Source organism: Hyaena hyaena, unplaced genomic scaffold (assembly GCF_003009895.1).
Source record: "Hyaena hyaena isolate Hyena2069 unplaced genomic scaffold, ASM300989v1 scaffold_112, whole genome shotgun sequence".
Taxonomy (NCBI): Eukaryota; Metazoa; Chordata; class Mammalia; order Carnivora; family Hyaenidae; genus Hyaena; species Hyaena hyaena.
This window is the reverse complement of record NW_024080744.1, coordinates 1630367-1645627: the sequence shown is the minus strand read 5'-3', so window position 1 is coordinate 1645627 and position 15261 is coordinate 1630367. Positions and strand designations below refer to the sequence as shown.

General features: G+C 37.6%; 1 protein-coding gene and 1 non-coding gene across 2 annotated transcripts; one reads left to right on the top strand and one right to left on the bottom strand.

Annotated features, from left to right (window-relative positions):
* The first annotated feature begins 2234 nt into the window (after positions 1-2234).
* Positions 2235-11833, top strand: EIF5A2 (eukaryotic translation initiation factor 5A2). The gene is made up of 5 exons (XM_039236542.1): positions 2235-2309; positions 3000-3199; positions 3739-3843; positions 11007-11138; positions 11707-11833. The coding sequence occupies exons 2-5, from the start codon at positions 3035-3037 to the stop codon at positions 11764-11766; spliced, it is 462 nt and encodes a 153-aa protein (XP_039092473.1). The 5' UTR covers positions 2235-2309; positions 3000-3034; the 3' UTR covers positions 11767-11833.
* LOC120234630 lies at positions 10566-10708 on the bottom strand. Its single transcript, XR_005529147.1, has one exon. It is a non-coding gene; the product is annotated as a small nucleolar RNA SNORA67 (small nucleolar RNA).
* Positions 11834-15261: the final 3428 nt, after the last annotated feature.

Genomic DNA, 15261 nt, shown 5'->3' with positions numbered 1-15261 from the left:
AGCACAAGAAGGTTGTGATGTACCTTATGGAGAAAATATGTGTCAGATAAACTCCATTCAGGCATAATAATTATAGTGCTGTTGGCTGTGAGTTAAATGTTAATGAAATCAATATGCATTAAGTAATGTGACACTGAAACACACATAAAACAAGATTATATATTGGTCATTTCACAAAAATGTTGTGACCAGACTCACAGGCACCTAACTCTGCATTTCCCCTAGGAACAAAAGTTCAGTATTTGCTGATTCAGTGTTCCAGCAACTTCACAAGAATTGATTGTATTTGCTGAATGAATGAAGCTGAATCATTTGATTCTAATCCAAATCTTATGTGATACAGTGGTATATACAGTGGTAGTTAAAGCAGTGATAATGGAGTCAAACTGCCTAGAGTTCAATCTTGGCTCTCTGATTTACTAGCTGTGTAAGTCTGGCCAAAATACTTTTCTCTGGTTTTTTTTTTTTTTTTTTTTACAATTAAAACTGTAGATAAAACAGCAGTTGTTAATGGTTTCCAGGGCCTGGGTGTAGGGGGGAGGGGACTGACCACAAAAAGGCAGGAGGAAACTTTTGGAATGAGGGAAATATTCTTTACCTTGATTACAGTGGTAGTTATATAACTGCCTATGTTTTTCTAAACTCACAAAACAGGGGCGCCTGGATGGCTCAGTCGGTTAAGCAGCAGACTTTGGCCTAGGTCATGATCTCACCATTCCACGGTTCAAGCCCTGCATCGGGCTCTGTGCTGACAACTCAGAGCCTGGAGCCTGCTTCAGATTCTGTCTCCCTCCTTCTCTCTCTCTCTCTGTTCCTCCCCTGCTTGTGTGGTCTCTCTCAAAAAGAAATAAAGATTCTAAAAATAAATAAACTTGAGGTTAATAAAACGGGTAACAGTTCAAAGAATAATGCACATAAAATATTTAATGCCCTACCTGCTCACATAAATACTCTTCACATATTAGCAATCATTCTAATAACATTAGACAGGGATAGGTTAGACGGTGTAAGGAAAAGCCAAGTGGACTCATGAACCTCGGTTCAAATTTGATTCTTTAATGTGTCAGCTAGAGGCTGAATTCAGTTTATGGGAGGTCACTTGCTTATTATAAAGGCTAAATTCAACATGCGTCAAATAGGTGTGCCCACTGTAGAGCCACATAGTAACATGAGAAACGTGACTTGCTATTCAAAAGATAGCAATACAAAATTACAGGACAGCATACGGGAAGTGTAGGTCACCTGTCCAAAGTAGGAGAATGTAGTGCCTTGTGAAATGGAACACAGGGCAGAGCACATTGCTTTTAAGAATCTTGGTCCTTAACCCTAGTCAAGTCTCTACCAGCTCCTGGTGGATTTTGAAGACAACCCAAGAGCTCTACTAAGGTTTGAACATACCTCAAGGTCAAATTCCAATGCCCAGAGGAAAAAAGAGCCGAGTTAGTCAGAAGGTCTGAGTTTCTGGACGGGATCAGGAGGTAGGAAGGAGATCAGCATTCACCACTCACCTCCACAACTCTGTAACAGCCTAGTGTGAAGACTGAGCTGGGTCATTTCACTGCTGCTGTTTGCTTCGCAGGTGTCTGGGCCTGAAGGCGCTGCTGACTCTGCCCAGGACCCCAGTGACAGTCACTACCAGAATCTCATCACGGATGGCGGGGTGGGGAGCCGCCGTCAGTCATCAGGTTAGAGCCGGTAATAAAATACTGCCCTTGGGCTCTTCCTTGAGGAACAAGTGTGGTTTCGACCACAGACCTGGGCCAGGTTCGAACCCAAAGTTTCCGCCACAACCACGCAGGACTTCCAGTGAATCTGTGTCCCTCGCACGTTCTGACAATTGTCACGTGACAACCAGCACGCACCCTAAGCCAGGCGCCACAGAACGCGTGGTTTGGCTCCCGTTAACTTCAACTTGGACCCAAGCGCAACCAACATAAAAGTTTTAGGTAGCAAGTTTCCTTGCCTTTAAGTTCACCCCCAGCAATCGGACTCCGAAAAGTGCTCTTCACGCCGGAAGTGCACTAATCCGCAGCACGTGGGGTTGCCAGGGCGCTCTTCACGTGACTGGGCGGGACCTCGTGAACGTTGTAGCCAATGGTAGCCCCAGAGGGCGGTGCCTGTGACGCGCTGGGACCTATCCCGGAAGTGGGGCTGTGGTGGGGGCGGGAAAGGGCGGGGAGGCCGGGGTGTGGAAAGTGTGGCGGCCCCGCCCCGTTTCTTGGAACTGCCGGGGCCGCCACCGCTGCCGCCGCCGCAGCTGTAGGGGACCGGCGCCGGTGCGCAGGCGAAAGCGCTTTCCCTGCTGAAAGGTGAAGACATGGGGAAAAGCCGGTAGGGCCGGGACCGGAGCGAGGCAGGGCCGGAGGAGGCGACCGGAGCCGAGTCCAGAACGAGGGAAGGAGGAAGGATGGATGGGGGAACGGAGGAGAGCGCGGGACCCGCCAGGGCTCAGGCCCTTGCGGGGCCGGGCCGGGCCGGGGATGCCGGCAGGACAAGGGGGCGCCTGAGAGGCCGGGGCGACGGCGCCGCAGGCTGGAGGGCGGGGTGCACGCCCGCTGCCTGAGGGCGAGGTGCTGTTTGCCGAGTCCTGTTATCCCCATCCCTCTCGCGGATGTGCGGCCTGGGCTGGGTCCCCCGCAGTGGGGATAAGGGCGGCGGCGGAGGGCCGGGTGGTGCGGCGCGGTGCGGGAAGGTCGCCGGCTTCTCCTGCGGTGGGACGATGGGGGCCGAGATTTGCTGCTCCCCGCGCCGGTGAGTGCCCGGGGCGGGTGTCCCCCACCCCCTAGGAGCTCATCTGCGACCTCCCTCCCTACCTCCCCACCAATGGATGGAAAAGTTTGTAGAGGCCGGAGTTAGAAAGTGCCCCCTATTCTTGGGTGGGTGTTCTATAAATGAAAAAATGATAGATCCATGATGTTTGGTACGTAACCTGTCCAAAATGTGATGTTTCCCTGCCTGCGTTCCCGTTGTTAAAAAGCAAACACAAACTTTTTGCGTAGTTCCCCGGGAAAAGCTAGCATCTCCCCAGCCCACCATGGCGGATGAAATTGATTTCACTACTGGAGATGCTGGGGCTTCCAGCACTTACCCAATGCAGTGCTCTGCCCTGCGCAAAAACGGCTTCGTGGTTCTCAAAGGACGACCATGCAAAATAGTGGAGATGTCAACTTCCAAAACTGGAAAGCACGGTCATGCCAAGGTAAGTGCCCTTCCAGGTCTCTCTTTGCGTTGGGGCTTTGATCATTTTTATTACAGTGCGGAACATGAGATTTCCATATTTATAACTTTGTAAAAATCACAATTTTTCTTCCTGCAATTACTGAGTGACCAGCTACTGCTTTAGATACTGAAATATAGCGTTTCTTTATTTGGCCCTTATAATATTTCATTAACTGGGAAATGAAACTTTCCTGCAATCCTAGTGACTTAGAATATCTATTCAGATGAGAAAACCTGTTCTAACATAACTTCATTTCTCTTATGCACTCTTATAGTTGAATTACTGAGCTATATATGATATTGGGTCTGGATATGTCGTGAAACTGTTTAGTTTGGTTCACTGCTTCTCAGTTCAGTGACCACTACATTTTTTTTTCTTTTTTTAGAAAATAAAATTAGATGACCTTGGAAGGAGAAAGAATCTGTCATAATCAGCTTTGGTATTGTGCTCTTGTGTATGTAATGAGTGATATACTTGGCAAAGATTAAACAGGTTTCCTGTTCTCCCTTTTCTGTTAGGTTCACCTTGTTGGAATTGATATTTTCACGGGCAAAAAATATGAAGATATTTGTCCCTCTACTCACAACATGGATGTTCCAAATATTAAGAGAAATGATTATCAAGTGAGTACTAATTTCCTGTAAAATGCTGCTTATTTCTTAAAGTTGCAAATACATTCTACTATCAACTGTAATTTAACAAAACCTGGGAGTAGTTTTATAGGTTTTTCTAACTAAATATTAGGCACCACTTATCCTAAAAAAAAAAAAGGAAAAAATAGTGATATTTAATACTTGTAACTTGTCTATATTTACTGTTAATTTGCTATTTTTTTTAACATTTTGAATTTTTGAAAAGTTGAACATGTCTTATTGTTTCTCAGATCAAGTGACTGCATTTTGTGATTGAATAAGTCCAATGTTTAGTAAAACTGCTATTCTCTTTTTCGTAACATTTCAAATGTAGATGACTCTCTCCCAGGTATTTTATTTCTTTTCACTTCTCAAACCTAAGACTTTCACAGAGTCATTGGAATTCATATTCCACCCAAGTTTGTGTATTAATGAATGTGAGTCAGAATTTGGTATTCCTAAATACAGAAGTTAGTCGAAAGCCATTAATATAAAACATAAGGTACATGGCCACTGGATATAGTAAAGAAAATACAAAACTATGTAATTGTTTTATTTACATTCAGTGACCATGCCATGACCTTTTGTTAAATTATAGGTATAAACTTCCAAGTTTAGTTTCAATTATACATTTGGATAGGTCGTGTGTAATGAAAACATTTCGTTGGTTTGGGAGAACTGATGGTAACCAAACTATTGACCTCATAGGATGTGGTTGCTCAGATTAATCATAACTAAAGTCTCTCTTGTAAGTCTTCAATCTCAGTGACAAGCATACCATATATCGTACTCTTTCCTGTTATATTTTACACAGTGAAAACTACAAGTGTGATACCTAGATTTTTTAAATTCATTTTAAACTGACTTCTTGCTATATCTTTTATTGTATTATATAATTTTTAGAGCATGTTACCATCCACTGCAATTCCCATATGATTTCCTTTTATTCTTTGTTCCCATGTAATGTATTTTTACATAGTTTTAATGTAGTAAGTTTTATATTTTCACTTTCCCATTTATAAATGTTTTCTAGGTTGCTTTGGAGTCTTTGTAAACATTTGAATTGTCTTATTATAATAATAGCATATGGGTTGGTTTGTTTGTTTTTAGTCAGGCAAATTTGGGTTTGGTATATGTGCTGCCGAAGCGAGCACTGGGCAAATTTGGGTTTGGATCTAGTTCCGCCACTTTCTAGCTGGACGACCTTGGACAAATTATATAATCTCTCTGAGCCTCAGTCTTCAAAGGAAGGAGAATGTGAGGGTTAAATGAGAAAATGTATACGATAATTACCTCATAAGTAGATATGTACCAAAAAGTAGTCCTTTCCTGCTCCCCCTTTTCCTGTATAAAAATTCCATTTAATCATTCCATTTTGCTTGGAGCACCTAATTTAGACATGGCATATAGTGGGTGCTCAATAAACATTTGTTAAATGCATATGTGATTATTCATTGAAGTAAGGATAGTGCAGCTAAGGCTAAGCATAGACTTTTCTTTTGCCAAAAATGGATTTCTGTTTTCATCCTTAACATGTGAATGCTTTGAATATTCAATATTCATTATATACATTAATATGCATTCAATATAGAATGCTTTTGCCTTTGAGTGTTTCAGAAAGATAGTATCAGTAATTCATATAATTACTACCATGATCAGATTAGTCAATCATTGGGGTGCCTAGGTGATTGACTAATTGTAAAAAATGTGCTCTAGGCAAAGGCCTCACTTGCCTTGTTCCTCTTACCCTAGTCTAGGCCCTGCTGTATCCCCAAATAAAACCCAAACCAAATTTTTCTTTTAAGTCCTTTCAGTCGGTTAAGCATCTGACTCTTGATTTTGGCTCAGGTCATGATCTTACTGTCGAGGCTCTGTGCTAATGAATCGGAGAGGGTTCTCTCCCTTCTCTGCCCCTCCCCCATGCATGCATGATCTCTCTCTTTCTCTCTCAAAAATAAATATTTTTAAAAATGAGTCAATCATTGGTTGGAGCTCCAGATTTAACATAAAGGAAATATTTGGTTTGGGTTTTATTTGAGGATACAGCAGGGCCCAAACTAGGGTAAGGGGAATGAGCTAAGTGAGGCCCTTGCCGAGAGCACAAATTTTTTTTAACTTTATTTATTTTGAGAGAGAGAGAGAGAGAGAGAGAAAGAGGGAATCCCAAGCAGGCTCCGTGATGTCAGCGCAGAGCCCGACTCAGGTCTATCCCTGAGCCATGAGATCATGACCTGAGCAGAAATTGGAAGTGGGACACTCAACTGAATAAGCCACGTAGGCACCCCTAAATCACAAAATTTTAAATAAAAAGACTACTAACAATGTCCAGCCACATAGCAGTCTAAGGCAAAAGGAAAAATCGCTATTTCAATTTTTGTCTTTATTTAAAATTTTTATACTTTGTTCATCGTGAAATTTTTGCATTAATTTTAGCTTTAAAATATGTGGATCACTGATGAGGTGTTTTGGTGCCACCTTAAATTCTGCACTCAGAACAAGTGCTTCACTTTTTCATCCTAGTGCATAGTAGGTAGTCTATACTGTATCATGGATAAGACAATGACTCACGCCAGACAGGCTGGGTCCAAATCCTTACTGTAACACTTCGGTTGGCAAGTTTCTTAACCTCTTGCCTTTTTTCGTTATTTATAAAATGAAGATAAGAATAATAAACTCCTCATGGGATCATTGTGAGGTTTAATTAGTTAATAACTTAGAACAGCAGCTTGCATAGTAAGTACTCAGTGATCATACTCCTTTGTTATCAAGTCACCATATAATACTTATTTCTGTTCATTTAAAAAAGTTAGCTCTGTGGGCCTTTTCAGTTATATTTATTGTGCTGTGGTGGTCTTCATGCACATATCCTTGCCAAATATGTACAAGGTATGAACCTGGAGTTGGAAGGAAATAGCTTCTATGAAAGACAATACTGGAACAATTGGTAAATTTGAATATGGGCTATATATTAAATAATATTTTAGCAATATTACATTTCCTAATTTTAAAAAATAAGTTGGTTATATAAGAATTTGTCTTTCTTAGGAAAACACACTAAAGTATTTATTGCTAGAGACATGATGTTTGACACATACTCTCAAATCGTTTAGTAAAAAGAAGGAAAGAACAAGAATGTGTATTATATGTGTTTATGTATTCCTACATACAGAAAGAAAAAATGCACATGTGGTTAAATGTTAACAATGGGTGAATCTAGGGAAAAGATAGGGGATTTTGACATATTTTTGTAAATTTACTGTGTATCTGAAGATTTTTAAGTAATTTATGTAAGAAGATCAAATAATTTTCATTATTAAATTTTGTTTTGCTACAGTTTTATTTTTGAAAATTTTAATTTTATTTTATATAGTAATTTATTTTAATAAGATGTTTACTTTTTAAAATATGTTGTTTTATGAGATATTTTATAATATGTCGATACATATTTTATTTGAAATGCTTTATATTTCATCCCACAGTTTAACTAATGAATTCTTAACTCTTTAAAAATAAAATACTAGGGACACCTGGGTGGCTCAGTCGGTTAAGCATCCGACTTCGGCCCTGGTCATGATCTCACGGTTCATGGGTTTGAGCCCTGCGTCGGGCTCTGTGCTGACAGCAAGCTCAGAGTCTGGAGCCTGTCTTTGGATTCTGTGTCTCCATCTCTGATCCTCCCCTGCTCACGCTGCCTCTCCCTCAGAAATGAATAAAAAACATTTTAAAAACATTTTTTAAATAAAAATAAAATACTACCATTATATAAATAAATATCAAAGTATCCAGTATTATTATTTGCCTTTTATGTTTCAGTCACTAATGGCAGTGGAACCTTTAATTCATGAAATAGACAAGTTATACGTAGGGGAATTGCTAAAAGCCAAAGTCAGAAAGATCTGCCTTATAAGCCTGTGGCTGTTTAGAATTATACAGTAAATGATGTTGAGCAAACTAGACAACCACATGCAAAAGAATGAAACTAGATTATCTTACACCATACACAAAAATTAACTCAAAATTGGTTAAAGACTTGAGTATAAGACCTGAAACTACGAAACTAGAAGAAAACATTTGTGGTAAGCTTCTTGACATTGGTCTTGGCATTAAATTTTTGGATCTGACACCAAAAGAAAAGGCAGCAAAAGCAAAAATAAATGAGTTTGACTACATCAAACTAAAAAGCTTCTGTATAGCAAAGGAAACCAACAAGATGAAAAGGCAGTCTACTGAATGGGAGAAAATATTTGGAAATCATATACCTGATAAGGGGTTAATGTCCAAAACATAAACACCTCAATAGCAAAAAATAAACAAACCAAAAAAACCAAGTAATTTGATTTAAATATAGGCAGAAGATCAAAACAAATTTTTCCAAAGAAGATACACAGATGGCCAACAAGTACCTGAGAAGATATTCAACACCACTAATTAACAGGGAACTTCAAATGAAAACCACAATGAGATATCACCTCATACCTGTTAGAATAGTTATTATCAAAAAGACAATAAGTAACAAGTATTGGAAAAGATCTGGAGAGAAAGGAACTTCTTGGACTCTTTGTGGGAATTTAAATTGGTGTAGCCACTATGGAAAACAGTATGGAGGTTTCTCAAAAAGTAAAAGTAGAACTACCATATGATCCAGCTATACCACTTCTGGGTATGAAAACACTTAAGTTCAAAAGCTATATGCACCTAGATGTTCATTGCAGTATCATTTACAATAGCCAAGATATGGAAACAGCCTAAATGTCCATTAATGGATAAATGGAGAAAGAAGATGTGGTATATATATATATATATATATATATATATAACTGACTACTACTCTGTCATAAAAAAAGGAGATGTTGACATTTGCAACAACCTAGATGGAACTTGAAGTGTTATGCTAAGTGAAATAAGTCCCAGAGAAAAAGAGAAATACTTACATGTAAAGTGTAAAATACAAATGAACAAAAACAAAACAAAACTTACAGAGCATATTGGTGATTGGTTATTAGAGATGAAGGGGATTGGGGAATGAGTGAAATGGGTAAAGGAGATCAATTGTATGGTGATGGATGGTAACTAGATTTATTCTGGTGATCACTTTGTAGTGCATACAAAGATTGGTAAATCAAAAAGAACTACACTTCTGCCTCAACCTCATTTCCCACTTCTCTGCCAACCACCTCATAAATGTTTGAGTGATGTAAAGATGAATTAAAAGTATTTGTGGTTGCTTTCAGGATGATTTTTTGTTTTTGAGATTTTAGGCATGTGTAAAAGCTGAAATCTCCTGGTGAGATATCTGTGGGAAGCCAGAGCCAGATCTGGTAGTGCCATAGAGAGGAGCTTTGAAATCTACCTCTATGGTATGTTTGTGTTACAGCAGTAAAGGGGAGTGAGGACTGTATCTTCTACTCTTTCTGTGTTTGTCAATGTTAGCATCTGGTATTTCCGAACAATTGCCTGTCGTAAAATCTGTTAGAAGCCTAGGCACTTGTTGCTGGATGGTAGGGCATTTCTGTTTTTGGTTTTTTGAGGAGCCTCCATACTGTTCTCCAGAGTGGAAGTGACTATACCAGTTTGCATTCCCATCAGTAGTCACTCACATGTGGAATTTAAGAAACAAAACAGATGGTAAGGCAGCGGGGAGAGAAGAGACTGAGGATTGATGGAAGGGGGTGGGAGATGGGCTAGATAGGTGATGGGCATTAAAGAGGGCCCTTGTTGTGATGAGCACTGGATGTTGTATTTAAGTGATAAATCACTGATTCTACTCTTGAAACCAATACTACACTATATGTTAACTAAAATTTAAATAAATTTTTTTAAAAAATCTTAGACATACTGACGGTGTATATGCTTTTAGAATAAATGAGTACAGAGTGGCTGTGTCCTCATTCCTATAATAAAAAAAAAATCAGTGATATCAAAACTGTGTCTTTTTGTAGTTTAAACTGGGTTTGTCTCATTAATGTTGTCAACAAGCAAATGTTTGTCTTGAAAAAAAAATCTAATGTAGTAGTAAACTGGACACCAAAAGTTTTCTACAGAATTTTGTTCATAATCAAATTATAAAACACATTATAATCATGGAAAACTAAAATTAACTTTATGCCCATTAATAGGAAAACAGTTAAATCAGTTACAATCTGTTTATGCAGTTGTGAAGTAGTTAGAGACTGAGGCAGGCCTATAGTTTCCAATTTGGAAAGATTTCTAAGACATTGTTAAGTGAAAACAACTTGCTGAAAAATACCTGTGACATCCCATTTATGTTTTTTCTTTTGATACAAAAAGTGACATTCCAAGAAAAGAAAAAAAACTGACAAGATGTCCATCCCATGGCTCCCTTCCCTCCTCACTCCTGCTCCTCTTCAACCCCCCAGGGCCTGAATCCTGGATAGGGCTAGGTAAAAGGACAGCCCTTCAGATGAGGTCGGCAACAATGACTAGCATCTTCTCAATTGAAGATTTGTGGAAAGGTCTCAATATCTCGAAGAGTTCTCTTGTCTTCTCTGTCACCATGTTAATGGCCACACCCTTATGGCCAAATTGTCCACGAGGACCAATTATAATGGATAGTTTTCCCTGTTGGTGGGAAGGTCATAGTTGATGACTAAAGAAACTTGCTGCACATCAATGCCTCTGGCCTAGGTCAAGGGAGAGGACAACTTCATCATGGGAATGAGAAGACTCAAACTAACCAGAAAGGATTGAAGTATGTGTATAGGCAGCCAAAGGAAGGCAAAGGAAACAAACGTCCCATTCCCCCCAACAACCTAAGGCATGTCAGATTTTATTCTAAGTTACTAATTTCCTGAAGAGGAGCATGAACAGGTCCCTTGGAGACGGAATCGCCTTGGATTCTCATTTATTTTTTCTAAAGCAACTATGTTTGTATTGTGCACATACACATAAATGCTTCAGGGCATACTATATAGATAGAGAGTTGGGGGAAGGTGGTGTTCAGAAAGGACTGAACTTATACTTTTAGTCTATACATCTTTTATGCTTTTGTATGTTTAGCATTTTTAAGCTATCAGAATATATTAATGTATTGTTGTGTATGTGTACAAATTAATGTGGATTGTATCTTAACTATGTAAATATTACAAAGAGTGATATAATCTAATCAATGCAAATTATATTATTTCTTTTAATAGCTGATATGTATTCAAGATGGTTACTTATCCCTGCTGACAGAAACCGGTGAAGTTCGTGAGGATCTTAAGCTCCCAGAAGGTGAACTAGGTAAAGAAATAGAAGGAAAATACAATGCAGGTGAAGATGTACAGGTAAAGACCCAAGGAGAGATTGCTTTTTATAAAAACTGTGGCCTAAACTAGTTAGCAAAAAATGCCAAATATGAAATACAGTTTTTATATACTGCTAAAATTGAAAATGATCTCTGTGAGACAGGTTTCCCATGATACCCTTAGAGATCGTTTACCAAAGAAGGTATCAAAGTTCACTTTTTGCTAAGCAGACACTGCCAACCCCAAATGTGTATTGAAGAATAGCAACTGAGCCATTAAAGATGAGAAAGGATGGTATGGGAATACTAAAATCTGAAGGTGATTTACTCTTTGTCTTTGCTGTGACTCTCAGAAGTATAATATCTAATAAGTATTGAGATATTCATAGCTCTTATTATCCCTGCTCCCTGGAAGTCATCTTAAAAACCACAATTTGAGAAATTTTACTTTGGAAACCTATAGAGAAAGTAGATTATCTCGTTTTGGAATACCTCTTTCCAAAGTCAGAATGTATAAAATATCCACAACTATCCAGTATATAATAACATATCTTATGTATGTATTGCCTTCTGAATAACTTTTTGCCTGCATTTTTTTTTCCTTCTAGGTGTCTGTAATGTGTGCAATGAGCGAAGAATATGCTGTAGCCATAAAGCCCTGCAAGTAAATGGGAACATCAGGCACAAGCAGAATGTTAGGTCTGGATCACCCACAGATCTAAAGTTTGGGTCTAAGTTGTCACCAAAGCTATGGCCTTCATAAGCAACCTCATTTTTTTTACATTGTTTTGAAATTGTGCCCATTAGTTTTGCAGGCAGTTGGTAATTTAAAATCATCAAGATGTGTAATTCTTTTTTTTTTTTAATTTTGTAGGTGTCTTTCCTATAACTTTCCTGTGGTTTTCAGTGAGTACAAGAAATAGATAAGATGACTTCAGCGGATATGATTTGTCTGAGCAAATCATTCCTGAATTTTAGTTGATAGATAAACCAGGGTTTTAAATCAGACAATGTAGCATCTAGTGGTATCGAAGTACCACATTTATGTTGAGTTGTTCTGCGTTAATTTCAGACTTAATATAGAATAAGTTGATTATGGAGTTTCAGCTTGTGTGTGGCAAGCACAAATCCTTAAACAAAAATCATGTTATCAAAAGGTGTCAGTTTTCTTAGTAGGCATGTGCAGCTACTTGTATTACCTCAGTCATACTTTCCTTTGCCAAATTGTTGGAAATGATATAACCTTATTCGTAGTGATTTTGCTACCTGCTCATAGCTGACAGGCATTGTAACTATGTTGATTAACTGTTAGTAGCAAGTCAAATTGTAAAGGAGGAGGAGTCTACAGGGGGCAGTGGCAAAGGGGACTGGCTAGAGCTATAGGTTCTTAATTGAGGCCTGTGTAATTGGCATAAAAATAGGAAGTTTCTTTCTAGTTATGTTTTCACATTTTCCCTTTGTTCTCTCTCTGTATTTGAAGGAGTGCCCTGCTTTATTATAGGATACTATGCAGTGCTTTTTATCAATATGTTGAATAAATTGTTGGTATTTATAGTAGTCCCTCCTTTCCAACCATTTTTAAGTACATTTTTTTGACATTAAGATATTTAGTTGTCCAGCAAAACTGGAAATTCTTTAAATTGATTTGGAATATTTGTTAAATTTATGTATACTTTTTCTAAAGTGAAGTGAAACTGTATTGTGGAACAAGAGTTAGTTTCTGTGATAATTATTATTTTTCTTATTTTTAAGAAGTACATATTTTTTTTCTGATTGTTATGTACTTAATTCAGTTACTGGTGTGAAACATAAGTAGGAAAGATTTCTACAAACTGAATAATTTAAAAGAGTGTTTTAGGTGACTCAGCTACATTTCTCTTAATATATCTTATTTCCAGGATTCTAGACAGCGTCACAGGATGTGCAAGGACCTTAGACTTAGTAACAATCATTATATTGAAATTAAACTTAGAACAAAATCACTACTTCAGTAATCATTCTCTAAGACTGATGACCAGACCTTTCTCATCATACCTTGACCTCTGAAAGGCCTTTGTTCCTATCATCTAGAGGAAAACATATATGATGTTGTAACTAATCTAATCAGCAACTAAAAATAGTATTAGGAACAGGAGATCCCAAAGGTGTAGTTACTTAATCTGTGCACATTTTTAAATCTTGTATTGGTCTCAGCAAACCCATCTGGAGAAGAAAACAAGATACTTTAAGAGAAATGCAAGGAGAATTCTAAAGCACAAGAAATATAGAGGTTATAGGTAACCATTTTAGTGTAACATCCTAGCTTTTGCCCATCTGAAGCACAACTAGGCATTAGGCTAAATTCTTTCCAGTATTCCATTTAAGTACCTACTACATACTGCTCTAGTTTTTTAGTAGTCTGTTCTGTGTGTTTTACTTGTTACTGGTTGGCATTGTTATCCACAGGAATTCCAGAAAGTTCTCAATCTGTGCTGCTTGCTGGTCACCCATATGACCCCAGCTAGCCATACTAGTGTTCTGGTTTTGTATTAATTCTGGATTAGCATGCCCTTGTTGTTCCTAACTTGTCAAACTTCACATAAATACATTTCAACTGTGAGGTAAGCATATGTAAATTATAATGCATCTCTATCTTCATACTTTGAATGGCAAAAGCTATTTATGCATAAATATTTTAAGTACTATAATGAAGTGTAAATACTCCTCTGATATATAACTATAAGTATAGATTTTAAAGATATGGGACTGTTTATTTTCACATAAGTCAGTACATGTTTGTCTAGAACAAAATATTTCATTTAGTAAAGCTTTATAAATTGTATTAAAAGGAAGCAGGTGAACATATTTTTTAACATAGAACAGCAGTGACTTCATTCTTTTTGACATCAGAAATATTAAAAGTTGATTCCTAGTATTTGTTGTACTTTTTTGTAGCAAATGTTAACTATCACAGGTTACCATGTATAGAGTGTAGACTGTCAATGTTGATAGATTATACAATGATACACCATTTTTGTCAGCAGGCATTTCACCAATTTATATACAGTATTAACAAGTGGAATATTTGTTTCTTTCTAGAGCAACATATTTTATTTCTACTGTGAAGACTTTGTTATACCTTATTTGCTACTACAAAGTTGAATACCCTCTGAAATAGATCAAATCATTGCTACTTTGACTTAGTATTTGCATCATAAACATAATTATGATGTTCCATTCTCCCCTCCAAGGGCTGTCTGTCACTTGAAATTGTTGCTAACCAAGCTCTTGAATCCGTTACCATTTATGGTACAAAGTTCTGTACCAACGCTTTGTTAACAATTACCAAAACTCTCCTGCAGCGGAGCATGATATCTTTAATAGGAGATGCTACAATAAAATGTTAAGGCTATAAAATTTGGGGACACAATTTTTCATTATAGCACAATGTGGAGTGCGTGCATATGCACACACACAGCTTTGTATGTTTGTTCTTTTTACAAAGTCCTTTCAACTCTTAAAAGTACTGTAGTCTGGTAGTGCCTCAAATGTTGTAACTTTTTTTTTTAATTTACAACTTTTCCAGAATTTGTTTTTGTAACTTTAAAGTTTCTCAATTAGATTATTTCTAGTTGAGCTGTAATTTGAATGCATTGTTCTCAGGGCTGTTTGTGCTAAGAGCTGAAGTTGCATTATTTTAAAGCTGCCTGAAAGTATATTGCCAAATTTTCCCAAATTGTAACACAATGATAACATGCAAATAAAAAAATCCTTAACATCAACATACTTAACCTATATGCTAAGTATTAAAGAAAAAAAATGGGAACATTGTTAACATCTATACCAGAATCTTGCCATGTATTTTTCATTATAGAACAGAATTTGGTAGTCTTATTTTGGGACCCAAACCTTAATGATATATCTGAAAGCATTCCTTTGGCATGGACCCCAAAGATAGTTTTTAGAGCCAGACAAAGATGTAGTGGTTCTCAAACATATCTAGGAACAACAGATCAAAAATTCATAATGCTCTTTTGGGTACATGAAAATGTTTACATACTGAATTCTATAATATGAACCAGAAACAAATTTACTATGAGAAAATGTGGCTCTTAAGCAGTATAAGAGCAAACTGTAAGCATACTTCCATAAACTGTATGTTATATTGAACTGATCAACAGTTT